Source organism: Capsicum annuum, chromosome 2, assembly GCF_002878395.1.
Source record: "Capsicum annuum cultivar UCD-10X-F1 chromosome 2, UCD10Xv1.1, whole genome shotgun sequence".
Classification (NCBI taxonomy): Eukaryota; Viridiplantae; Streptophyta; class Magnoliopsida; order Solanales; family Solanaceae; genus Capsicum; species Capsicum annuum.
The window spans coordinates 131,582,252-131,607,281 of NC_061112.1; the positions used below are offsets into that span (position 1 = coordinate 131,582,252).

Below are 25,030 nucleotides of genomic sequence, written 5' to 3' on the forward strand. Positions count from 1 at the left end.
TTCATAAGCTAAATTATAGTGTGTTATCCTGAAATTACATACTATGTGTTAATTTGAAAGTACAGAACAATAAGTAATTGCAATTATAGAAATTAAGAAGTGACTACTTGTGAATTTTACCTGCAACATAATAAAGACAAACTTACAATGATATAGATAATAACTACTAATACTCACTATATTTAGAATCATGTGCTGGTAAAAAATATCCAAAACATATAGAAATAAGATGTTTTGTTCATACTTTCAGAGAAGGAAATAGTATAATTGTTGATCACTTGGCCAACTGAACATAGGAGTTTGGTATGGCGTCCACAACAATATGGTTCGATTACATGTTCTCCTCCTCCTTTCACTTATCCGCAACTTCAATTTTCAATATAATCCCCTTGAAAATTGAATGAAGGTTGGATCAGCTGAACACACCAACTTGAATCTCCTTGAAGGAGCGAGATTATTTATTATATTCTTCATATTATTTTAATTTTCAACTACATTTTTTGCATTTTCACCAACATACGGCGTAGTTAAATTAACAAGTTGTGTGTTCGCTCAAGTACTGTCATAAAAGTGAAACAAGGAGTAGTAGTATTATTGTTATAAATTGAAATGAGAGACGGCCAACATAGAATAGGTAAAATGTGGTAGTCTGCAGGTTTAAAAGGCTTTATTTTGAAAGCTCAAGATACAAATCTAAATGCCATTCAAAATCTAGAGTGAAGAATCCCCACGTAGTGATAGATGTATGCATGATGCGAAAAAGGTTCTGCATTGCCGGCAAGTTCAGCTAAAACAAGATATTCTAGTTCTGCTGCAGACCTTCCTTTATGAATGGCAAGACCAAAGGCGGTAACTCAGCTTGGTGTGACGTATAGCAATGATCGGCTCCTTCAATGATATGTAACTTGTGGTTTGGTATGATTTTATCGAACTCTAAAGCATCCTCCACTGGAACAACTTCATCAGCAGATCCATGAACTGTCAATACCCTGTACAAGTGCAATTTCATCAGTTAGTACCTCTGATCTGATCAAGTCTGTGATGCAGAACAGACCAGACCAGGCCAGACACACAATGTCGACAGTCAAGATGAACGCGAGGTTAGAATGCTATCGTGCAACTACCTCATTTGTGAGGTAGAACCATCATTGTCATTTTTTCAACTCAATTCAATAAAAATGCAGTTCTAATATATTGGTATTTACGAATATTTTTACTACGTCAATCTCCTGAAATTCCCGGTGCCCGCTATGCGCAGGGCCCGGGGAAGGACCCTACCATAAGGGTGTATTGTAGGCAACCTAACCTTGCATTTTTGTTAAAGGCTGTTTCCAAGGCTTCAACCCGTGACCTCCTGGTCACATGACAACAACTTTATCAGTTACTCCAACGCTCTCCTTCAAGTTAATCTCCAGTTAAAATCCCTTAATATACGATCTAAAATAGTCTATTCCAAGGAAGCTGCATTCCATGTATGTAGTGAATGTCAACATTGTCTCCGTTCTACAAACTAAAGAATTTCACCTATTTGGTAACATAGATCTAAGCTACTCGACTTCAAATCCTAAGCAGATCAACTCTTTTCCGAGAATTTATTCCCTATACTCCAAGTAATGACCGGAAGGAAGTGAGATAAAATGGGTAAAATTGGATGCGCAAAATGATTTAAACTTCAGCGGTAGGTCGTACCAAGAAACAAGAGGTTAACATGACAGCTTCAAGTTTCTCAAGTTCAATATTTTAACAGATCTGTTTCTTCTGTGTTTCCTAATTTCCATCCACGTCTCCATCTTCCCCAAAAGAATCATACCTCTCATTATTTTGATCAGTTGAGAACAAGAACAATAGATGCAGATGATCAACTAGGATTTTGAGAGAACATCTTAAGATGGATTAATTGTTGATGAGTGTAACAACTCTGCTGAAAGCAAGACAGATGATCTATTAGTATCTTCTCTTTGAAGAGGTTATCTTGCCGTTGAGAGCAAAGTTTTCTGAGTATTTTCTTGCTAAAGTTGCATTAAACAGAACTTTACTGTAAGAAAAACCATTTGCATGAGCGATAATGAAACTGCACAACCTACAAACTTCTTCAGTGGCTTTGGCAATGGAAAGAAAGAGGTATGGTATTGACACAATGAAAGTGAGATCAGGCCAACCTGCATCCTTTGTCAATTTGAAGGCATGCATCATGCATGTTTGTATTAATTCGCTCCATTAAACTTTCTTCGGTAACACGGTAATCAACGTCTCCTACAAACAGAGAGAAGTCATATTTTCAGCTCATTGTCATTGTCTAAAACCTACTCCATAGATGGGGAAGAAAATGGCTATGAAAGCCTTAATAATATATACTTTGTCATTGGAAGCTTACTCTGTCTAAGCTAATACTATAGTTCATAGGCCATCTTGGTTTTGAAGGGGAGCCTTGGAGTAACTGGTAAAGTTGTTGTCATGTGACCAGGAAGTCACGGGTTCAAGCCTTGAAAACAGCCTCTGGCAAAAATGTAAGGTAAGACTGCGAACGATACACCCTTGTGGTGGGGCTCTTCCCCGGACACCGCGCATAGTGATAGCTTTAGTGTACCAAGCTGCCCTTTTTTAATAGGCATCTTGGTCTCAAGAACCAAAGAGAGACCGAGGTAATACTAAATACAAAGTCTCATCACTAGGAGGCAGATATCTACATTCTTACTTTCTTCAGCTATTAGTCCTAAAGAAAAATTTTAAAAAGTCCTACAAGTAAATAGTAAAACAAATTAAAGGGGGATAAAAACAGTAGATATTGTCCAGTTTGAATCCACCTCCAACCTTTAGGTTATTGGTCACCCACGAAGCAAAAAGGTGGGAGCTCCTGGGAAGAAGTAAATGACAATAACATTAACTATATAAATGACAAAAATGAAGAAGTTCACTCTACAGGCAAAATGGGAAAATGTTCATATGCATAAGCAGGATAAAGATTTACTGTCATTACCTGCTCTATTTTTAACATCAATGAAGCCATCCTTCTTGATTATTTCCAGAAAGTCCTCGCCCAAGCGCCTTGCAATTCCTTTCTCTAGAATATAACGGGCAGACAAATTGATGACTGTGTGAACATCATGGTACTTAGAAGCATATAGAAGCACAACACCCCCTCCTACAACAGTTTATTTCTGATAATTAGTCCACATACAAGAACATGACAAATGCTAATACTTACTGTGATGTCATTTAGACAGGAAGACTACAGCACAAAACAAAGTACATCATTATTGACCCACAATAATTAAAGCAAAAGGTAGTAATATTATCACATCTAGATATCACCAGAATTTTTCTAAAAATAAAACTAAAGCAAAATAATTTCACATGCAAAACCTCTTCCTTCACCATAGTACGCAAAATACTCTTGATATACTATACATTGTTGGCAAAAGTTTACACACCTTTACTATGTCCAAGGATCGCCATTACTTTGCGGTTTGCTCCATTGAAATATTCAACCACAGAATGCAAGTCATCCGCCTCTCCGTGGTAGTTACCATACTGAAATGAACCTTCACTTTCTCTGGAAAGCAGTTGATAATGTACAACCAAGATTGTGAAAGAACTAATGTTAGTCACCGCATGTAGAAATTTGAGACAACGAATGTCTGAAAGCTAAGATGATGAGAGTGAATGTAAGGAAACCAAAGAGAACTATGGCATAGAATGATGCAAAATCTTGCTCTTTGATCCATTGCATTGACCTCTAGTTAGGTCTTGCGTTGTACTTTACAACCTCTACTAGACCAAGAGCTTACCCATTTCCAGGAAAATCAAAGCGAAATGCACTGATTCCTTCTTTCTCCAGAGCAACAGCAAGGTTCACTATAGTGTTGAAATCCTGTCAATACAAACACAATAAAAACTTAGATGCTTCATCAACAACTCGCCAACCATCAAACAGACTACACATATACGATATACGAAGCATATATAGGAAAAAATCATCTGCTTTGGAACTTGAACGAAAAATTAATCTCGTCAAATTATGCAAGAAAGCCAGTGAGGAATTATTGCTTCAATTGTGATCTTAAGGATACTTCCCTCCATACACGTCTATATGAAATAGCTCTATACTGATCTTATTATAACATTTAGCTTCAATTTTGTTCAGTCCTAAAAAAGTCAAATAAAATAATTTGCTCGAGGTAACTACACTGCAGTTATCTAGAGCATCACTTGAAGATATAAACATAATAAATTGTTCTTGACAGAGTGAAAGGTGAATCTGCAAGCCCTTGGGATATCTGACATCATCCTAGCCCTCACATTTTCTGCATCAAAATGCAGCTAAGCAAATAAAGTTATTGCTTTAGTACTTTGATTCCTCAATACATCCACCAAATATATTCACTCTTCAATTAATAATTGACATCCTCTCTTTTTATTCACTTAATTATTTTGTTTGCGTGATTTGATACTCACACTATAGCTGCTCAAGGACATTGGTGGAGATAAAATCAGCAATGTCACAGCGGTGGCACGCTACAACACTACATACTGCATAATCTAAAACAGCTGAGGCTAGTTCTGAAACTTATGTCAGCGCCACTTTGACTAGATGACTTTAGTAGAAACTTCAAGGAAGCAATAGAACAGCTAATGAATCAGAAGAACCATAGTAAAACGGGAACAATTCAAACCTTCGAGGACTTGAATCCATGACACAAGACAACCATCTCCGTAGATCCAGTATCATGCAACACTCCAACTAGTTTCTCATTGTGTTGGTTCAGCACTGTAATTTTCTTCTGCACAGCTGCTGAGCATCAGGACGAGTGAATCCGTTAGTAGACAGATGAATATGTTATTAGTTTTACTAATACGTTAAGGCAATTTTCCTTACATAGTACTAAGTCTGTTTGTTTTTCTGTTTTTTTTCAGCTAAAAAATTGTCACCTGGGATTTGTGTCATGGTTAAAGCAACTCCAAGTGTGATGCTGTGCCTGCGTAAAGAGTTAATCGCAAATTCTGAGAAAAGTAGGTTCAAAGTGGATTCTAGTGCTCAATGAGAGAGACAAGAAACTAGACAAAGCAAATTATTGTTGTTTGCGGACTCACTTTAGGTGGAGGATGTCGACGAATACTGCTTCGTGCAAAATTTTACTACATTGTGTATAAAAGAAAATATATAAAATAAAATGGCATTATAGTATATAAGATACTGAAATTATCTGTGTGTCTGTCTTTGGTTTTTTTTTCATTTAGTTCAAGGTTGTCCTGTTCTGTGATTCCCCTGTTATTTGGATTATGCCACGGAGTTATGTTTATTTGTTTATGCATTTATTTCTTGTTTCTTACAACAGTAAAATATAGATTGCAAGTTGGTGGTCAACACTTCTCCTGCTGTTTCGGATCTGAATGGCAGCAACTGCTTACTTACTTTTCCGCCTTAAAATACATCTATCTTTATCGAAAATAGTATCTCAAGGTATAAAAAGTTGGTAAATCCTTTTCGTTTTCTTTTCTAATCAAGTTTAATTTATTTTTTCTAATGTGTTTTGAATTCAACATCATTATTGCTTGGACTTTCGAGCCTACGAGGAGGAGGACCCTACCTTTTTAAAATTGAGAAATTTGCACGTTAACCATACCTGAAAAAGAATTTTTCCTAAATAAACCCCATTATGTACTGTAAACAGTGCATATTTGACCACTATATCTTTTAAAATCCTTTGGTCAGCCCATTAATTTGAAAAGTGAATCTGCTTTGAGATTCTCTATCAAGTTGTTATTATCGTGTGATATCACATTAGCAATATTTTAATCCAGCTGAGGTTAAAAAAACATCTCTTTTCTAATACACTGTTTGGATGTGTTTGTATTTCTTTTTCTCCATTAATGTAACGTGCCCGTGATTTCTTTTCACCACCGTTGGGCGTTGGCTCATGAATATGACTATTTAGAATTGATAGACCTGCCTAAGGGGGTGTGTCGTAGGAGCTAAAATATTTTTCCGAATTGTTTTGAAGAAATAAGTCATTTTCTTGCCATTAAATACAAAAATGAAATATCAACATGGGTTGTATTGCAGTGGATTAGGCTGCTCCACCCGTAATCGGTATGGAGAAAACTCTTTTGAGAGCGTTGCATCTTAATGGGCCCTGCAACGCGCGATCCGAATTAGTCTGGCTCTATTGCGAACACCGGACACCAGATGAAAAACCTAAAAAAAAATAAAAAAATATGACGAACATATATTGCTTATAGTATTTTTCTTCAATAGTCCATTTGAAATATAGTTTCTAACTTTTAAAAAGTGTGTTATAGAAAGTAAATTTATTTGAATTTTTTTCTTCAGAAAGTTCTTTCCTTTGCACCAAATGCATGTTAAATTTCATACCACATTCTAAATTAATAAGTTAGTTGGTTAGTTACATGAACTTCCACCTTATTGGGTGAGAGTTCGATTCTCCACATTGTAATCCCCTTCCCCTACCCCCAATTTTTTTTTTAAAAAAAATCTCAACAACAAAAAAATAACGATAAAATATGATTTTCAGTATTTGTTATTGGAATGCTCAATTTAGTTTTTTCAGTCAAACAGGGGTTGAAATTAGAATTAAGAGGAAAATCTTTCAGTGGGCTGGGCTTCTTCAAATATACATAAATAATGGGGTCATTGAATCGGATCCACTCGATTCAATCAATAATGAGATTTTCGACTAGCGAAAGGTTCTATCATGCATGGGCCAACTCGATCGATCTGTTGGCCCTGTTGTTTACTCGAAACCGATAAAAGGATCCAGCTCTAATTTGGTTTTGAACCAACCTTGTGCTCATGGACTTCACCTTTTACTGGCCCAATAAGGATTTTGAAGTTTATTACAATATTAAAAATAGCCATTGTTGAAGTTTTAAATTTCATTAGTGAATTTTAAAATATTATCCTGAAATTACATATGTGTTAATTTTAAACGTCAGAACGATAACTATTTTCAATTATAGAAATTAAGAAGCGACTAATTGTGAAATTTACTTGAGGAAATGACACAGTTTGGTCCATCTCCAAATAATTGACCCATGTTTGGGTTATTGAGCATGGAGTGATCGGTCATTTTAATTCCACTAAATGATCTTTCCCAAATTTGAGCCATTTGACCTAGGTAATTCACATACCGTTCATATATCATACTGATACATATACCATACTGATACTATTCATACACCATATAAAAAATAGAGTTATAAATTAATGAATAGAAATTGAATTATTGTTATATAGAATATGCATTTTTTTAATATGATGTGCATAGAACTTGTACCATTATTGTATGAAATATGTATATATATAAGATGCATATAAAAATTATATCTTTATATATAAGAAAAAAGACATAAATACCCTTGAACTTATCGCCAAAATTTACTTTAGCACTTTAATTTTATCGGTAATTATTACCTTAAGCAACTTTTGTGTGGATTATTAAAAAAGAAAAGATTTTCTTTTTCACCCCCCACCCCCAAACTTTCTTCTTCACCCTACACAACCCCCGCAACTGCCCCACCCCCCCTTCCCGCCCTCCCCGTCTCCCTGCAATTCATGGTAAGGTTGCTAATAATGGAAATGCAATTGTTGCAATTTGGCGGCTAATGGTGGTTGCGACGCCAGCGTCGCTGCGGCGAAATTGTCCATCAGATTCGAGGAAGGAGAAGGGAGCAATACTTTACCCAAAGTTGTTACTACTATAAGTACTTTGGATTTTGGAAGCCCAGAGAGGGAAATATGACACTTTTGTATTGTGAAGTGATGAGTACTAGTCTACATTTGAAATTGAATTAAGGATGATATTAGAAAATATTTTATAATTTTGACATTGAATTAAGGATGATATTAGAAAATATTTTATAATTTTTTCATGTTTTATTAAGAATATTTTTTATGCATATTTTTTTGGAGATGGTTGATGATGATGGTGAAGAAAAATGGAGAAAAAGAAGAGAAAGGTGGAGTTTGAGAAACAAGAAGAGGGGATGGTGGGGTGTGAGGAAGAAGAAAAATTAATGGTTGAAAATTTAAAGGTGGACTCATTTTTTATTTTATTATTTTATTTTTAATTAAAAAGCACTTTTTTTTTGTCACGTTAACCCTTAAGGGTGTAATATAATTCACGCGAAAGTTATTTAGTGGGGTAAATAATTACCAATAAAGTTAAGAGAAAGAACAGAAACGACACTTTAAATTAAACTATTTTTATGAAAAGGGCCATAAAATTTAAATTTCACTTTATAGCCATTTAAATTTACTGGCTAGCTGTATATCGTTTTTACACACCTTCTGTACAATTTCTATACAAATCTTATGCATATAAATATTCTATACAAAAATTATACAGTTTTGATACACAATTTATGTAATGACTGTACTTTTTTTTACACGTTTTATACAATGATTATATAATTTTCATACACTTTCTATATATTTTGTATATATATTTTATACATATACATATTTAATAGAACTATACAATTTCTATACATATATCTTATATAGATACATTTTCTATTTAACAATTATTCCATTTTTATATAATTTTATTATTATCTCTAAACAATAAGAAAAATCAGAATATTCGATCAGTTAAAAAATTTATGGGAAAAAAAAATTGAAATATTTTTAAAAGGGCCGAATTACCCAAGTTGAATACTGTATCAGTATTGTATATAGAATGTATCAGTATCGTATATGGAATGTATATGGACTACGTAAGCCAAAATGATCCAAATTAGGAAATGACTATAAAACGGAAATGGTATATCTGACTGGCCACTTTTTGGAAAGTGTTCAAACTTCGACTATTTGTTTTAAAAAGTGTTGTAGAGTGTCTTTTTTCCTAAAGTTAAAGTGTTAAAGTAAATTTTGACGACAAGTTCAAGGGGGGTATTTATACCTTTTCTCATTATATAAAGCTGTCAGCAAATGTTTAGAAAATGAAATCAAAATTCAATGGTCATTTTCATATCAATAGTTTCAGCCAAAGTGGTATTTGTGTCCGACTCCCTTTCTTTAACTCTCTCTTCTTTTTCTTTTTATTCTTACGTATACAAATAAAATATGATATGTGTATACATAAAATTAATTCATAAAAGGTGATGTGAAAATTTAGATGATATACATGATAAATATATGCATAATTATATTTCACTTATATGCATAACAATTATAATTGCAACTACATAATGCATATATATAAAAAAAAAAATTAATATGTTATTCATAATAATTTGGATATAAATTTAGTTGGTGTATACGGTACAGTATGCATACCTAAAGTATATTTTGTTTGTTTACATAATAATGTCAACAACAATTATAGTTGCAACTATATAATGTATTCCAATAATTTACTCGGAAAATAAAAGAGATGAACGAATAGTAACAATGTATAAAAATATTCCAAAGATAGTAAATGTTCTTCACTTTTTTCACAATTTTCGTATTCATTTTTCCTTTTCCTACTCACTTTTCGAATATTTTTTGGTGTGTTTTGAACGGAAAACATGGAAAAAAGAACAAGTATTTTTTTTTAAAAAAAAAAAAAAGGAAGAAGAAAACGTAATAACTTCTGCGAGTTCTGTGGTCTAATTTTTAGACTTTTTGCTATTTCAAATAGAACTTTTGGTCAGAAGTTACAAAAAAAAGGGGCAGCCCGTGCAATAAAGCTACCGCTATGCGCGGTGTTCGAAAAAGGACCCCACCACAAGGGTGTATTATAGGCGGTCTTACCTTGCATTTCTTATACACAAACTTATAATGATGATGTGGATCACTAGATTCATATCCATGTGGTGGTAAAGTGTATCCAAAACATCTAGTTTAGTGTAGAAATAAAATCCAAGGCAATAATCTACATTGCTTTTGATAAATATATATAAAGCCTTCGAGAAATCAACTACTCCCATAAAAAAGAAGTAATTTCTTCACTACAAGAAGTTAATTTTTACTCTTTGTTAGAGGGACAAAGAAAAAGCAATAACAAGAAGTATAATAATTAATTATGTATCATATATATATTATAATTACTCTGACATAGCATAAATATGCTTGGTTTAACAATTATTCACTACATAATCGATTATCTCCAATCCCCTTGAAAATTGAATCAAGGTTGGATCAGCTGGTGTAACGCAACAATTTGAATTTCCTTGAAGGAGCGAGATATTCACACTTCAACCTGAAATATATATGTATTTGTTTATTTATTCCTCATGTTATTTTAATTCTCAACTACATTTTTTTGCATTTTCACCGTCTTTATGTTATTGAACTACTATATTTTTTCTTGTTTTGATCATAGTATTCATCTTTAGCCTTGGTTTCATTGTTTCGTAACAATTCACTCAACTGCCGTTTGCCGGCTTTTCTTGTCGAACTTTATTTTCATCTATTTGTTCTTATTCTTGAACTCCTCTTATATATTATAGCAGCATTACTAGTTAGGAAAGTCATATCCAGAGAGATAAATATACTTTTGAAGAGAAAAAAAAAAAGAAGATATACTTTACTTACTAGCTAGTTGAGATCGATACAAAGATGGCCAAGCCAAATGATAGAGTTTTGTCTTTCCTGATAATCTTTTCACTTCTTCTCTATATCACTTTGGTTGAAAGCAAATTTACTATTCATGGTAAGTAAAACTAGAATTTCTCACCCAATTTTATCTTTATGGACCCTTATTCATAAAAGTTGGATCACATAAGTTGTTGTAATAGTTTGTTGTCATTGGACAGCTTGAGGAAATTTTTGATCCCATGTATTGGTACTATAATTCAAAGACCTTCTAATTAGGAACATGACAAATCATATGCAAGAAAAATTGGAGGCTAGTTGAAACTTGGTCATACAAAAATTAATATACTATGACTTGTCTGAGTAAGTGCAGCTCTCAGAATAAGTGATCATATTAAGCTTGCATATACTTTGACTAATTTTACTGATACATATTACCTTTCATTGAGTTGCATCCCTAAGGGTGAGAGCAAATGCTATCATGGCAGTGGTGCACGTGAACCCAATGGCCTTGGTTCGATTTTATACATGCACGTATCTCAATAGTGGAGTCAAATTTTGAATTTTAGGCTGGGTGTAGTTCTTTCAAATTTTGACTCTGCATCTAACAAACCTATGTTGTTGAAACAGAGAGCTCGAGCTCAAGCCCGAGCCCAAGCCCAAGCCTGGGTCCGGATCCAGCAAGTGAAATATCATGTTTGAAGGTGGTGAATGTGAAGAATGGAGACACATGCTTCGACGTTTCTAAGAAATTTGGTTTGGGCAGTGATGTTTTCAGTGCTATTAATCCAAACCTCAACTGTACTGCTCTTTTTGTAGGTCAATGGCTTTGCGTTGATGGCACCTTGTCTTAAAATCATCACACCAACAAAAATTGAGGCCCAATTGGATGTTTAATTAGTCTTTTTCACAAGTAAAATGAAGTTATTATGAATTGGGCAGTGAGTTTATTGTAGTATTACATTATATAAATCAATAATGAGATTTTCGACTAGCGAAAGGTTCTATCATGCATGGGCCAACTCGATCGATCTGTTGGCCCTGTTGTTTACTCGAAACCGATAAAAGGATCCAGCTCTAATTTGGTTTTGAACCAACCTTGTGCTCATGGACTTCACCTTTTACTGGCCCAATAAGGATTTTGAAGTTTATTACAATATTAAAAATAGCCATTGTTGAAGTTTTAAATTTCATTAGTGAATTTTAAAATATTATCCTGAAATTACATATGTGTTAATTTTAAACGTCAGAACGATAACTATTTTCAATTATAGAAATTAAGAAGCGACTAATTGTGAAATTTACTTGAGGAAATGACACAGTTTGGTCCATCTCCAAATAATTGACCCATGTTTGGGTTATTGAGCATGGAGTGATCGGTCATTTTAATTCCACTAAATGATCTTTCCCAAATTTGAGCCATTTGACCTAGGTAATTCACATACCGTTCATATATCATACTGATACATATACCATACTGATACTATTCATACACCATATAAAAAATAGAGTTATAAATTAATGAATAGAAATTGAATTATTGTTATATAGAATATGCATTTTTTTAATATGATGTGCATAGAACTTGTACCATTATTGTATGAAATATGTATATATATAAGATGCATATAAAAATTATATCTTTATATATAAGAAAAAAGACATAAATACCCTTGAACTTATCGCCAAAATTTACTTTAGCACTTTAATTTTATCGGTAATTATTACCTTAAGCAACTTTTGTGTGGATTATTAAAAAAGAAAAGATTTTCTTTTTCACCCCCCACCCCCAAACTTTCTTCTTCACCCTACACAACCCCCGCAACTGCCCCACCCCCCCTTCCCGCCCTCCCCGTCTCCCTGCAATTCATGGTAAGGTTGCTAATAATGGAAATGCAATTGTTGCAATTTGGCGGCTAATGGTGGTTGCGACGCCAGCGTCGCTGCGGCGAAATTGTCCATCAGATTCGAGGAAGGAGAAGGGAGCAATACTTTACCCAAAGTTGTTACTACTATAAGTACTTTGGATTTTGGAAGCCCAGAGAGGGAAATATGACACTTTTGTATTGTGAAGTGATGAGTACTAGTCTACATTTGAAATTGAATTAAGGATGATATTAGAAAATATTTTATAATTTTGACATTGAATTAAGGATGATATTAGAAAATATTTTATAATTTTTTCATGTTTTATTAAGAATATTTTTTATGCATATTTTTTTGGAGATGGTTGATGATGATGGTGAAGAAAAATGGAGAAAAAGAAGAGAAAGGTGGAGTTTGAGAAACAAGAAGAGGGGATGGTGGGGTGTGAGGAAGAAGAAAAATTAATGGTTGAAAATTTAAAGGTGGACTCATTTTTTATTTTATTATTTTATTTTTAATTAAAAAGCACTTTTTTTTTGTCACGTTAACCCTTAAGGGTGTAATATAATTCACGCGAAAGTTATTTAGTGGGGTAAATAATTACCAATAAAGTTAAGAGAAAGAACAGAAACGACACTTTAAATTAAACTATTTTTATGAAAAGGGCCATAAAATTTAAATTTCACTTTATAGCCATTTAAATTTACTGGCTAGCTGTATATCGTTTTTACACACCTTCTGTACAATTTCTATACAAATCTTATGCATATAAATATTCTATACAAAAATTATACAGTTTTGATACACAATTTATGTAATGACTGTACTTTTTTTTACACGTTTTATACAATGATTATATAATTTTCATACACTTTCTATATATTTTGTATATATATTTTATACATATACATATTTAATAGAACTATACAATTTCTATACATATATCTTATATAGATACATTTTCTATTTAACAATTATTCCATTTTTATATAATTTTATTATTATCTCTAAACAATAAGAAAAATCAGAATATTCGATCAGTTAAAAAATTTATGGGAAAAAAAAATTGAAATATTTTTAAAAGGGCCGAATTACCCAAGTTGAATACTGTATCAGTATTGTATATAGAATGTATCAGTATCGTATATGGAATGTATATGGACTACGTAAGCCAAAATGATCCAAATTAGGAAATGACTATAAAACGGAAATGGTATATCTGACTGGCCACTTTTTGGAAAGTGTTCAAACTTCGACTATTTGTTTTAAAAAGTGTTGTAGAGTGTCTTTTTTCCTAAAGTTAAAGTGTTAAAGTAAATTTTGACGACAAGTTCAAGGGGGGTATTTATACCTTTTCTCATTATATAAAGCTGTCAGCAAATGTTTAGAAAATGAAATCAAAATTCAATGGTCATTTTCATATCAATAGTTTCAGCCAAAGTGGTATTTGTGTCCGACTCCCTTTCTTTAACTCTCTCTTCTTTTTCTTTTTATTCTTACGTATACAAATAAAATATGATATGTGTATACATAAAATTAATTCATAAAAGGTGATGTGAAAATTTAGATGATATACATGATAAATATATGCATAATTATATTTCACTTATATGCATAACAATTATAATTGCAACTACATAATGCATATATATAAAAAAAAAAATTAATATGTTATTCATAATAATTTGGATATAAATTTAGTTGGTGTATACGGTACAGTATGCATACCTAAAGTATATTTTGTTTGTTTACATAATAATGTCAACAACAATTATAGTTGCAACTATATAATGTATTCCAATAATTTACTCGGAAAATAAAAGAGATGAACGAATAGTAACAATGTATAAAAATATTCCAAAGATAGTAAATGTTCTTCACTTTTTTCACAATTTTCGTATTCATTTTTCCTTTTCCTACTCACTTTTCGAATATTTTTTGGTGTGTTTTGAACGGAAAACATGGAAAAAAGAACAAGTATTTTTTTTTAAAAAAAAAAAAAAGGAAGAAGAAAACGTAATAACTTCTGCGAGTTCTGTGGTCTAATTTTTAGACTTTTTGCTATTTCAAATAGAACTTTTGGTCAGAAGTTACAAAAAAAAGGGGCAGCCCGTGCAATAAAGCTACCGCTATGCGCGGTGTTCGAAAAAGGACCCCACCACAAGGGTGTATTATAGGCGGTCTTACCTTGCATTTCTTATACACAAACTTATAATGATGATGTGGATCACTAGATTCATATCCATGTGGTGGTAAAGTGTATCCAAAACATCTAGTTTAGTGTAGAAATAAAATCCAAGGCAATAATCTACATTGCTTTTGATAAATATATATAAAGCCTTCGAGAAATCAACTACTCCCATAAAAAAGAAGTAATTTCTTCACTACAAGAAGTTAATTTTTACTCTTTGTTAGAGGGACAAAGAAAAAGCAATAACAAGAAGTATAATAATTAATTATGTATCATATATATATTATAATTACTCTGACATAGCATAAATATGCTTGGTTTAACAATTATTCACTACATAATCGATTATCTCCAATCCCCTTGAAAATTGAATCAAGGTTGGATCAGCTGGTGTAACGCAACAATTTGAATTTCCTTGAAGGAGCGAGATATTCACACTTCAACCTGAAATATATATGTATTTGTTTATTTATTCCTCATGTTATTTTAATTCTCAACTACATTTTTTTGCATTTTCACCGTCTTTATGTTATTGAACTACTATATTTTTTCTTGTTTTGATCATAGTATTCATCTTTAGCCTTGGTTTCATTGTTTCGTAACAATTCACTCAACTGCCGTTTGCCGGCTTTTCTTGTCGAACTTTATTTTCATCTATTTGTTCTTATTCTTGAACTCCTCTTATATATTATAGCAGCATTACTAGTTAGGAAAGTCATATCCAGAGAGATAAATATACTTTTGAAGAGAAAAAAAAAAAGAAGATATACTTTACTTACTAGCTAGTTGAGATCGATACAAAGATGGCCAAGCCAAATGATAGAGTTTTGTCTTTCCTGATAATCTTTTCACTTCTTCTCTATATCACTTTGGTTGAAAGCAAATTTACTATTCATGGTAAGTAAAACTAGAATTTCTCACCCAATTTTATCTTTATGGACCCTTATTCATAAAAGTTGGATCACATAAGTTGTTGTAATAGTTTGTTGTCATTGGACAGCTTGAGGAAATTTTTGATCCCATGTATTGGTACTATAATTCAAAGACCTTCTAATTAGGAACATGACAAATCATATGCAAGAAAAATTGGAGGCTAGTTGAAACTTGGTCATACAAAAATTAATATACTATGACTTGTCTGAGTAAGTGCAGCTCTCAGAATAAGTGATCATATTAAGCTTGCATATACTTTGACTAATTTTACTGATACATATTACCTTTCATTGAGTTGCATCCCTAAGGGTGAGAGCAAATGCTATCATGGCAGTGGTGCACGTGAACCCAATGGCCTTGGTTCGATTTTATACATGCACGTATCTCAATAGTGGAGTCAAATTTTGAATTTTAGGCTGGGTGTAGTTCTTTCAAATTTTGACTCTGCATCTAACAAACCTATGTTGTTGAAACAGAGAGCTCGAGCTCAAGCCCGAGCCCAAGCCCAAGCCTGGGTCCGGATCCAGCAAGTGAAATATCATGTTTGAAGGTGGTGAATGTGAAGAATGGAGACACATGCTTCGACGTTTCTAAGAAATTTGGTTTGGGCAGTGATGTTTTCAGTGCTATTAATCCAAACCTCAACTGTACTGCTCTTTTTGTAGGTCAATGGCTTTGCGTTGATGGCACCTTGTCTTAAAATCATCACACCAACAAAAATTGAGGCCCAATTGGATGTTTAATTAGTCTTTTTCACAAGTAAAATGAAGTTATTATGAATTGGGCAGTGAGTTTATTGTAGTATTACATTATATAAATGTTATGATCTTTCCTGTTGTTGGAATTCTCAAATGGCATTAAATTTGCTCTTGGTTGGTATTGGCTTGGACTTTCGTGTGTTACTACGATTACCTACAATTGGTGGGATTTTCCATAGAGTTAATGAGTTCGAAATAAAGACGATCTTATTCTATAAAATATACGTTCATTTATTTCGCATATATACACATAATTCAAGTCGAAAGCAATAGGTTCATTTGAACCTACAAAGTTAGCTCTAGCTAGATTCACTTTTTGTTGCAAAATTGTAGATGACCATTAAAGTATCTGAGCTAAATGGCTAATTTGTCTTGCCACCACCACTCGAGGTACCAGCTTCAAGAGGACAAAGCGCTCTCGATCAATGAACTATTACGCACTGCTTCTACGTAAACCACTAGCTATGTGTCCAGCAATTAAAAAGCATGACTTGTTGAACAGACTCATCCACATGTTTCCTCTTCCGTTCTTCTGCCCCCTGCAGATTATCACTACTTCCAAATGGTAATCTTGGATTTTCAATTCGACAAAGTGGTCGAAACTTGGATGTATACTTAGAAGAATGATCAATTTGTCCTTCGACCATAGCTACACTAGCTGCCATACAAACTCTACTTAAATAAGTACTCATATTGTCAATTTGCTCTGCTTTGCTATTATTTTTTTTTTCCCTTCTCCCTCACCAAGATTGGTATATTATTAATTGGATAGATAAGATTTTATGCACGGGTGCAAATTATATATGAATTTAAGGAAGCTGTATCCGTTGGCGTAGTGCCAGTGGTTTTGGGTAACAATAGAAAATTCATCAAGCAAAGGGTACATAGTTTTAAGAATTTCTAGTGGCTCAATTATGTAACGTTTTTGTCAGCACGTTACTTGCTGCATGGATATTATATCTTAGCCATCATGCTGGGGGAATGTATCAGCAATTTTGTCTCCTACGGTATGATTTAAAGGGTAAAAATATTAAATCGGATGAACTTATCAAGGATAACTCATAAATTACAGTGAAAATCTATATGGTTTGGACTCTTCAAAAATGTCATGGGATGTGTGTAGGATCGATCAAAAGTAATACTTCCTCCGTTTAAAAAGAATGACTTAGTTTGACTTGACACGGAGTTTAAGAAAGGAAAGAAGACTTTTGATTCGTGTAGTCCTAAATTAAAGTTGTATCAAATGTATCGAAATGTCCTTCAATCTTGTGGTCTTAAGCATGCCACGTGTAAAGTTGAAATTAAAGTATTATCAAAAAGGGAAAGGACATAGATATGACAGAGGGAGTAAAAAGAAAAGTAGATCATTCTTTTTAAAACAGAGGGAGTATATTTTTGGAGGATTGGACATAGATATGACAATATTTTTGAAGAGTTCGAGCAACTTAGGTGAAAATGTATCATAATTAACTAAGTTTAGTGATAAATACAACTATAATTATACTCCCTCCGTTCGATTTTACTTATCACATTTTGAGTTGGCACACCTATTAAGAAAAACAATTAATAACATGATTATTTTATCATAATACCCCTATTAAGTGATGCTTATATTGTATCTTAAAGTTAATTTGAAAAAAAAAATTAATGTTAAAGGTAAACTAGAAAAAAAAAAATTGTCTTCTCTTACTATGTCACAAATTACTATATCACAAATAACAAGTAAAAATAAAAATTTAATTAGGAAGTTAATGACCGAACGAAGGGAGTATGTTATTTATTTGTTGAATTTTATACAAATACTAAATGTGAATAAGTTTTAATCAAAACATCCTTCCATAACCAACTTCCCTATCCCAAAAAAATAAACAGAAAAAAGGAAAGAAGTACGTAATTAGTAAGAAAAATAAAACCGTGCATGGGTCAGCGTAGGCCATAAACAATTCAGCAATAATTCTTGTAATTGATGTACCTTGACCTTTAATATATGTCCTTTTGTTTTGATAAGATGGAATTCATTTTCACAGCATCAATGGTTCCAATTGTAAAGGAGAAAAGAAATGTGTAGGGATCATATCATATTAGTAAAAAGGACATATTAGTGTATTTATTATTATGCCTGACAATTTTAAGGTCCCTGCACCTTTGGGTGTGGTTGAGTTGGTTTGAGGGGTGACTTTCAAAGTGGAGGTCGCGGTATCGATCCCCCTAATGTCTCCTCAAACTAGCTCGTCGCACAGGGTTTATCTAGTGCGGTTTACATCTCCTAAGTGATTTAGAGCAATTGCACAGTGAGGGGTTTACCCAGTGCGCACAGAGTGTCTCCTCAATCTAGCTCGTCGCACGGGCATCTCTTATGTGGTTTACAAGCGATTGCACAGTGAGGGATTTACCCAATTGGGTTTACCCAGTGCGCACAGAGGCTGTGGCAGAGGTTGTAGCGACTGCGAGTTTTCCTGGAGTCAAAAAAAAAATTCAAGATCCCCGCATAGGCCTAAAATTTGCCCACAGAATTAGTGGTCTCATAATTTTTCTGCTATGACTTATACATTGGATAACCCTAATTAGGACTTCACCTATTTTATTATCTTAAGTCACCAGTTTCTTGTTTTGCTCCTCTGTTTCCCGGTTCAACTTATATTTTAGATTATTAGATGATGCCTTTGACAGAAAATATATTTTCTCTCTTTTATTATTAGTTTTCTTTTCACTTTCATCTGTGGGAACAGTATGCCTATTGTCTGAATTTTATGACGATACAAGACCCATATATTCAAAACTCTGATGTAAATTTGGATACAGACACTGGTTAAAGGAGTAGATCATAAAATCAAGGTCCCTCTACCTGAAAATCTCTCATTACTTGAAGGAATGACATCTATATACAGCTTTAATTGGACATTGAAATTCTCAATTGGGAATGTTATACTAATGTGTTTAGTATATCACACACCAGAAACATAACAATCAGACTGGGTAGATCTTACAACAACAACCAATTACACACAACAATCAGACTGGGTAGATCTTGAAACAACACCAGCAAATTATACAGAATCTACAGCGCCTTCAACTTGTTGCCGAGCTAAGTATCTCTCTCTTCTTTCTTTCTATAATGTACAAATAAAGAGGAAGAAAACAGGATTATGAAACATGAAAGTGTGGGGAAAAGGAGTAACAAGATTCTAATTGTAAGTTTGGTGACTAACCCATTCATCTATGACGAGCCCTTCGCCGATAATCTTTGGACCTGCATCTTCCGCAGGCTTCTTGCGTGCTTCAAGAGCAGCATCTGCTTCCGCCAACTGGCGTTTCAGCTTTTCAAAAGCCTTCACAAGACAAAATGAACAAAGACTTGTAAGATGGTTTTTTCTCCGCTTTATTTCCCAACCCACAGCCCCTATATAAAGTATGCTCTTTCGTATTCTGAGTTAAAAACCAACAAAAAAGCTGGCATCATGACATGGATGTTTGGCATAATGTATACTTACTGGACTAGGACGTTCCACATCGAGAAAGATAACCCGCAGAATTTGCTCTACAGCTACTTGATCCTTTTGCTCATCAAACTAAGAAAAACATAGAGGCGATGATTAGAGCTAATTTGAGCAGGTTCCTCCAAAAGCTATGCAGTGTCCAACATAATTAAAAATGGATCTTCCAGCGTGGATGAAAACATGTTTACTGAAGTGTAATGACTATGCAGTTTGTCACGAAGCTAATTAGGGTGGTATAACTCACCACATCATTGTTGAAAAGAAGACCTACTGTTGCAGAATTTTTTGTTTGAGAAAATCAGAAGTATTTCACCATTAAAAAGTGATAAATGAAGTCCCCATCCTCACCACACCACACCCCAAAAAGATACAACTGACTGAATGTAACAGGAGTATAAGACATACTAAAAGCTAATCTCTTTTATCACGGAAACTAGAAGTGATGAAGCACATGCTAAAGAGGAGAGGAACTTCCTTGTAGAGAAGTAATCTACTAACCAGTTCAGGAACATAGTCCATTGGTCCTTTCACCTTGAGGCTCATGATCTTGAACTTCACCCTGCTCTTCTGGTCCATTGGTTTTTCATTATTTTCCGGATGCTCTACAAACTTGAATACTATGACATTGACACAATGTCAGAACGAAATACTTGCACAATGTAATTAGTCAATTGCAACGTGGCAATTAGATCTTGCATACAAGGGTGTTTGTACGAAGAATGTGAAAGGACATAAGCCAAGAGTGATGAATATTACCAGTTGCAATGATGCTCTCACCGGGGGCGAGAATTGCTCCAGGAGGACGCATGAAACAGCTTTTGGGTGCAGTTGTTTGGAACTAATGCACAATAGGCAAACAGCACCAACCATGTAAACACAACAATGCATATAATATGTCAAGCTATATTCTCAAAAAGGTTTCTAGCTAAAAACTATAAAAATGGGCTAGGAGAGAATGAAGTGCCCATGTATTGAAAAGGGACAAAAAATTATGAGTACCTTGAAAGCTACATGAGACTTGCTAGAGTTTTTTATCTTGATAGCACTTCGAACTTGCTTACCAGGTTCATCTGGTAAAAGGAAAGAGGCATCACATACATCAAGAAATGTGAGCAAGGAGGACGGAAGAATGGGAAACTTTAATTATTAAGAACCAAAGACTTCCAGGAAAAACATAAAATGCTATCTCTTGGAAGACAGTAATGCATATGTATATCTTTGACAGCCAACAACAGGTGAAATTCCAGTATAACTGAAAGAATTATTGGAAAAAAGGTAAAACTCGGAGGCAGTCCATCACAAGCACAGGTATAAAGAAGTTCATACAACCTTGTTGATCGCTACAGGGTGCATTTACAAAAGATCCAGATGCATAAAACAACTATACAAACCACCAAATTGTAAAGCCATGGGATCAGATACAAAGAGTTCAAGGACCTCCAACCAGAACCCTAATGAGCTTTCTCAAGAAAATACTGTATTCAACAAGTCATATTCCTGAAACCAGACTACATCAAGAGAAGACTATACTTAGTAAATGAAAAGAAAATTCTGATATGCAACGCAAACCTCCAAAACGGATTCAACCTTTTAGGAGACAGCTAGAGAATGTTAGTTATTCCAATCAAATAGTGTAATCAGATTAACATACTTTGCTAGAGCACAATCATTCACCGCAGATAGAATGGATGCAGAACACTAGCTTTACATTTCACAATCACTAATCTGGTTTCACAAGAATCAAACATTTTTAATTTATTATTTAGATAGGTTGCAAGAGTCAAACAGTGTAAAGGTAAAAATACTTTTCACATAAGAAAAGGAAAGAGCACACCATGAAATGTTGCATAGCACTCACTGCGCGAGACTCATTAATTGAGGATGATATAGGGAATTATTTTCTGCATAGTGGCTTTGGAAATTTGACCTCACTGATATGACATACACTGGGGAGGGAGGAGGATCCTAACATATATGGAAAAAGTGTATGGCAAGTGATCAATGAAATCTTTAGTTATACTCCCTTGGTTTTAATTTGTGTCTTACATTTTTTTATAGTTTGTTTCAAAAAAAAAAGTCACTTTCTACACATACACTAACTCCTTAATTCCTACATCCCACATGGCGTGACTAATAAGTTCACATATTATGACTGCCGTCAATTAAATTGAAAACATATGGAACATACTTTGGAAGAAATTAACATGTACTTGCACAGTAAATTTGTGAACTTGAGCTTATTTAATGATGTGATAACTTCTCTTGAACCCAAGAAAGGAAAAGATGAAACTTGCAGAGCTCCTAATGAAAAGCTATAGTTAAGATCACTTTTGTCAGTTACAACAATTCCTACACCAGTCATTTGCATATTTCCTGATAAGGACTTTACCTGCTTTCCACTAACGACCTCCTAGTGTTAGTTTTACATTGTTTACTTAACAGTCATCAAATTAACCCAATCCCTTAATATAATTACTTATATGTACTGCAATAAGGTAGAAATTAACTTGTGGAGGCAGATTTTTCATCTGACCCCTTTCCAGCTTCACATTAGACGGTCTGTTTGGAATGGCCGAAGATTTTCTTGGTAAATCTTTTCCTTGTGCTTGGTTACCTGGAATTGCGGAACATTTTCCTCAAGGAAATATCTTCCACAGTTCAAACTTCAACATTTTTCATGGAGTAAGATGATCAACTAATATAGGACGGATGAAGTATTTACTAAACTTACCATATTAATAATGTTTTGAAACTCTAAATTTGACTACTAACAATTTATACAGTTATTTAATATCCAGGATAATACGGACAAGTATATTTTTCATGGAGTAAGATGATCAACTAATATAGGATGGATGAAGTATTTACTGAACTTACCATATTAATAATGTTTTGAAACTCTAAATTTGACTACTAACAATTTACACAGTTATTTAATATCAAGGATAATACGGACAAATATACTTTTAGTACAGTGGTCAAGTAAAATGAGATGGAATGAGTGGCCACTAATTCTACAGTGCAAGCTAATTTTAACAAAGTTAATCTACAAACACAAGTCAATTCAATGAAATTGCAGATAATTAAAGAGTTAAGGAGAGAGAATAGAGAGAGTTACAAGGAAAATAGAGCTTATTGGAAGGATCAAGCTTCAATCGACGCCGTGCAGGAAGCAAAGACCTCGCTACTGAAGAAACTGAGCTGGAACTGTTACTACGAGGAACCGATCCATCATCCAGAGAAGTGTTTCCGAGAGATTGATGTTGTTGACTCCGGTAATGACGAGTATTATGCGAAAACGAACGCGAAGTAGTATTCGTCGTCGTCGTTGACTGTGCGTTTCGAAAAGGAAGCTTGAATAGTCCCCAAACTTTACCGTCCTTCTCTTCGGCGATCGCCATCAGTTGCCGGGAAGTTACGCCGGAGAATCGGAGATTTTCAGAACGACGTCGTGCTGGCTCCTTTTTTTGACAGGCAATATACTTTTTAGAACAGCTAGGGAGTTGAATTTTGGAAATGCAACGGGCAAGTTGAGAAAGTTCGTGTGGGGTTTTACTTTTATATATGGTTCCTTTTTTTTATGCACCACGCGGCATTTTTATCTTCTTCTTTTTAATCTCTTTTTTTAGGGGGTCATGCATTTTAGTCTACTATTTGTAGTGTTGAAAAAGATGTACATAATTTAAAATTTAATTATAATTTATGATAAAAGTTTATTTATTTTTTCGTATATTTTTATTAGGTTCTATTGAAAATAATATTTCTACTTCATTTGATATAATGGTATGAAGTTTTTACACTTTATCATTCACCAATCCACTTTATGGGAATTCACGAATATGTTATTGTTGTTGATAAAAGTTTATGCAAAATAATTCATATCTTATATTTATTGGTTGATGTAAATAATGGGTTAAAGAAAAAAAATCCTTCAAACTACATTTTGTTAAATTTCTTATTCTTTTTATTTCAAGTTAAGTAAATGATTTAATTTAACTTTGACTCGTATATTATAAGACTGATGAGTAATAATAATTTACCTAATACATATTGTTGGCAAGAGGCAACATAATTTCATGAAATTAGTCGGGGTGAGCGCAAGTTGATTCAGACATCATGATTGTGAAAAAAATAGTGAACAATAATAAATAGCCTAATTATGTAATTGTATAAGGGAAAAATTGATAAAGAAATGGATATTGGGTCTAACTCAACCTCAAAAACTAACTCGTACGGAGAGGATTGCCCAAGACCGGACCTTTAACACACCAATGTGGGATTCCAACAAAAATAGTTCTTATCGGGTGGGTAGATGAAATAGTCACGTGTGGCAAATATCTGATGAGAGAGTATTGAACCCTGGAGATCGAATCAATGAATGCAGTTCAACCCAAAAGGAGTTCGAAATCAACATCACTGTGCCCGACGTTTCACTAGCATAGCCCATCTAATTTTGGAGATTTAGTTTCGAAGTCGTAGGAATCAATAGATAAAGACGAATATAAAACATGATTGTCAGCTCGCGAATCAAGGAGGAGGTTGAGATTCTGGCGACTTATACACAATTGGAGAGTTAGTAACCTAGTAAAAGACTATGAGAGGAGCGAACCTTATGCAACCTGCTCCCAAGATCAATAGCTCATTACTTATAAGTTTCAATATCTTTGTTCTTCAACCTTTTTTTTTTCCTTATATTTATTTGTCTCGAACTTTCCTATGATTTATGTTGGTTACTATTTCACTACAAATCAATTTAATTTGTGCTCTTAAATTACCTTGATAAATTTAATTATATCCGGGTAAATATCAATCCATCATTTCTTCAAGTACTTTTCTCTCATATCTGCTAATAGTATTACTATATAATAATTTAAATCATGATTCATGGGGTTATGTTGTAGGGTGGAACTACTACTTTTGTTTTTCAGTAGGGTAGAACTACTTTTGTTCTTTAGGGCATGATTGGCGGGAGCACAAAGCGACGTCGTTTTAGATAATAGTCTTTGCCACGTGAGACCGGGTCAGCATCCACGTGAGCATATGTTATAACTTACAGATTAGGGGAATCTTAGCCTGAAAACTTTGACTTTCTTTTGTTCAATGGAGGTGACTATTAGTCAATGAAATGTGCTCATCAATTAGTTGGATTGGTTAGGTTTTTAATCACTTCGTCCGACCCATATTAATTATCGGATCTATCTTTTGAATTTTCTTAACACAAAAAATATTTAATCATCTTAATAAT

The 25,030-nt window shown here is 33.7% G+C and overlaps 4 protein-coding genes across 10 annotated transcripts; 2 read left to right on the forward strand and 2 right to left on the reverse strand.

The window, feature by feature from the left end:
• Nucleotides 1-565: 565 nt before the first annotated feature.
• On the reverse strand, nt 566-5,255 carry LOC107859479. 7 transcript variants are annotated; one of them, XM_047406999.1, is made up of 8 exons: nt 5,092-5,255; nt 4,930-4,976; nt 4,674-4,792; nt 3,789-3,871; nt 3,432-3,553; nt 2,978-3,061; nt 2,160-2,253; nt 566-989 (listed from the first exon to the last, which is right to left on the reverse strand). In XM_047406999.1, exons 2-8 carry the CDS (start codon nt 4,943-4,945, stop codon nt 803-805), a joined length of 705 nt encoding a protein of 234 aa, XP_047262955.1. In that variant the 5' UTR covers nt 4,946-4,976; nt 5,092-5,255; the 3' UTR covers nt 566-802. The 7 variants fall into 7 exon arrangements, with proteins under 7 accessions (XP_047262955.1, XP_016559997.1, XP_016559999.1 ...); XM_016704511.2 differs by having other exon boundaries at nt 2,978-3,142; nt 5,092-5,250; XM_016704513.2 differs by having other exon boundaries at nt 2,978-3,142; nt 4,674-4,789; nt 5,092-5,249.
• A 4,843-nt stretch (nt 5,256-10,098) lies between these two features.
• On the forward strand, nt 10,099-11,485 carry LOC107859481. The gene is made up of 2 exons (XM_016704516.2): nt 10,099-10,658; nt 11,171-11,485. The coding sequence occupies exons 1-2, from the start codon at nt 10,565-10,567 to the stop codon at nt 11,392-11,394; spliced, it is 318 nt and encodes a 105-aa protein (XP_016560002.1). The 5' UTR covers nt 10,099-10,564; the 3' UTR covers nt 11,395-11,485.
• A 3,449-nt stretch (nt 11,486-14,934) lies between these two features.
• On the forward strand, nt 14,935-16,382 carry LOC124896023. The gene is made up of 2 exons (XM_047407003.1): nt 14,935-15,494; nt 16,007-16,382. Exons 1-2 carry the CDS (start codon nt 15,401-15,403, stop codon nt 16,228-16,230), a joined length of 318 nt encoding a protein of 105 aa, XP_047262959.1. The 5' UTR covers nt 14,935-15,400; the 3' UTR covers nt 16,231-16,382.
• Nucleotides 16,383-19,113: 2,731 nt separating this feature from the next.
• On the reverse strand, nt 19,114-24,440 carry LOC107859482 (vesicle-associated protein 4-2). Its single transcript, XM_016704517.2, has 7 exons — nt 22,904-24,440; nt 20,785-20,855; nt 20,542-20,623; nt 20,284-20,402; nt 19,780-19,857; nt 19,498-19,617; nt 19,114-19,398 (listed from the first exon to the last, which is right to left on the reverse strand). Exons 1-7 carry the CDS (start codon nt 23,184-23,186, stop codon nt 19,336-19,338), a joined length of 816 nt encoding a protein of 271 aa, XP_016560003.1. The 5' UTR covers nt 23,187-24,440; the 3' UTR covers nt 19,114-19,335.
• Nucleotides 24,441-25,030: the final 590 nt, after the last annotated feature.

Coding starts and splice junctions, on each gene's coding strand:
- LOC107859479 (XM_016704511.2), bottom strand. Junction 3,143..3,431: donor GATCCTTGGACATAGTAAAG/GTGTGTAAACTT, acceptor AAACTGTTGTAG/GAGGGGGTGTTGTGCTTCTA. Junction 990..2,159: donor CAAATTGACAAAGGATGCAG/GTTGGCCTGATC, acceptor GCACTTGTACAG/GGTATTGACAGTTCATGGAT.
- LOC107859481 (XM_016704516.2), top strand. CDS start 10,565: ATGGCCAAGCCAAATGATAGAGTTTTGTCTTTCCTGATAATCTTTTCA. Junction 10,659..11,170: donor AAGCAAATTTACTATTCATG/GTAAGTAAAACT, acceptor TTGTTGAAACAG/AGAGCTCGAGCTCAAGCCCG.
- LOC124896023 (XM_047407003.1), top strand. CDS start 15,401: ATGGCCAAGCCAAATGATAGAGTTTTGTCTTTCCTGATAATCTTTTCA. Junction 15,495..16,006: donor AAGCAAATTTACTATTCATG/GTAAGTAAAACT, acceptor TTGTTGAAACAG/AGAGCTCGAGCTCAAGCCCG.
- LOC107859482 (XM_016704517.2), bottom strand. CDS start 23,186: ATGGCGATCGCCGAAGAGAAGGACGGTAAAGTTTGGGGACTATTCAAG. Junction 20,624..20,784: donor AGTCTCATGTAGCTTTCAAG/GTACTCATAATT, acceptor ATTGTGCATTAG/TTCCAAACAACTGCACCCAA. Junction 19,858..20,283: donor TGGACTATGTTCCTGAACTG/GTTAGTAGATTA, acceptor TGTTTTTCTTAG/TTTGATGAGCAAAAGGATCA.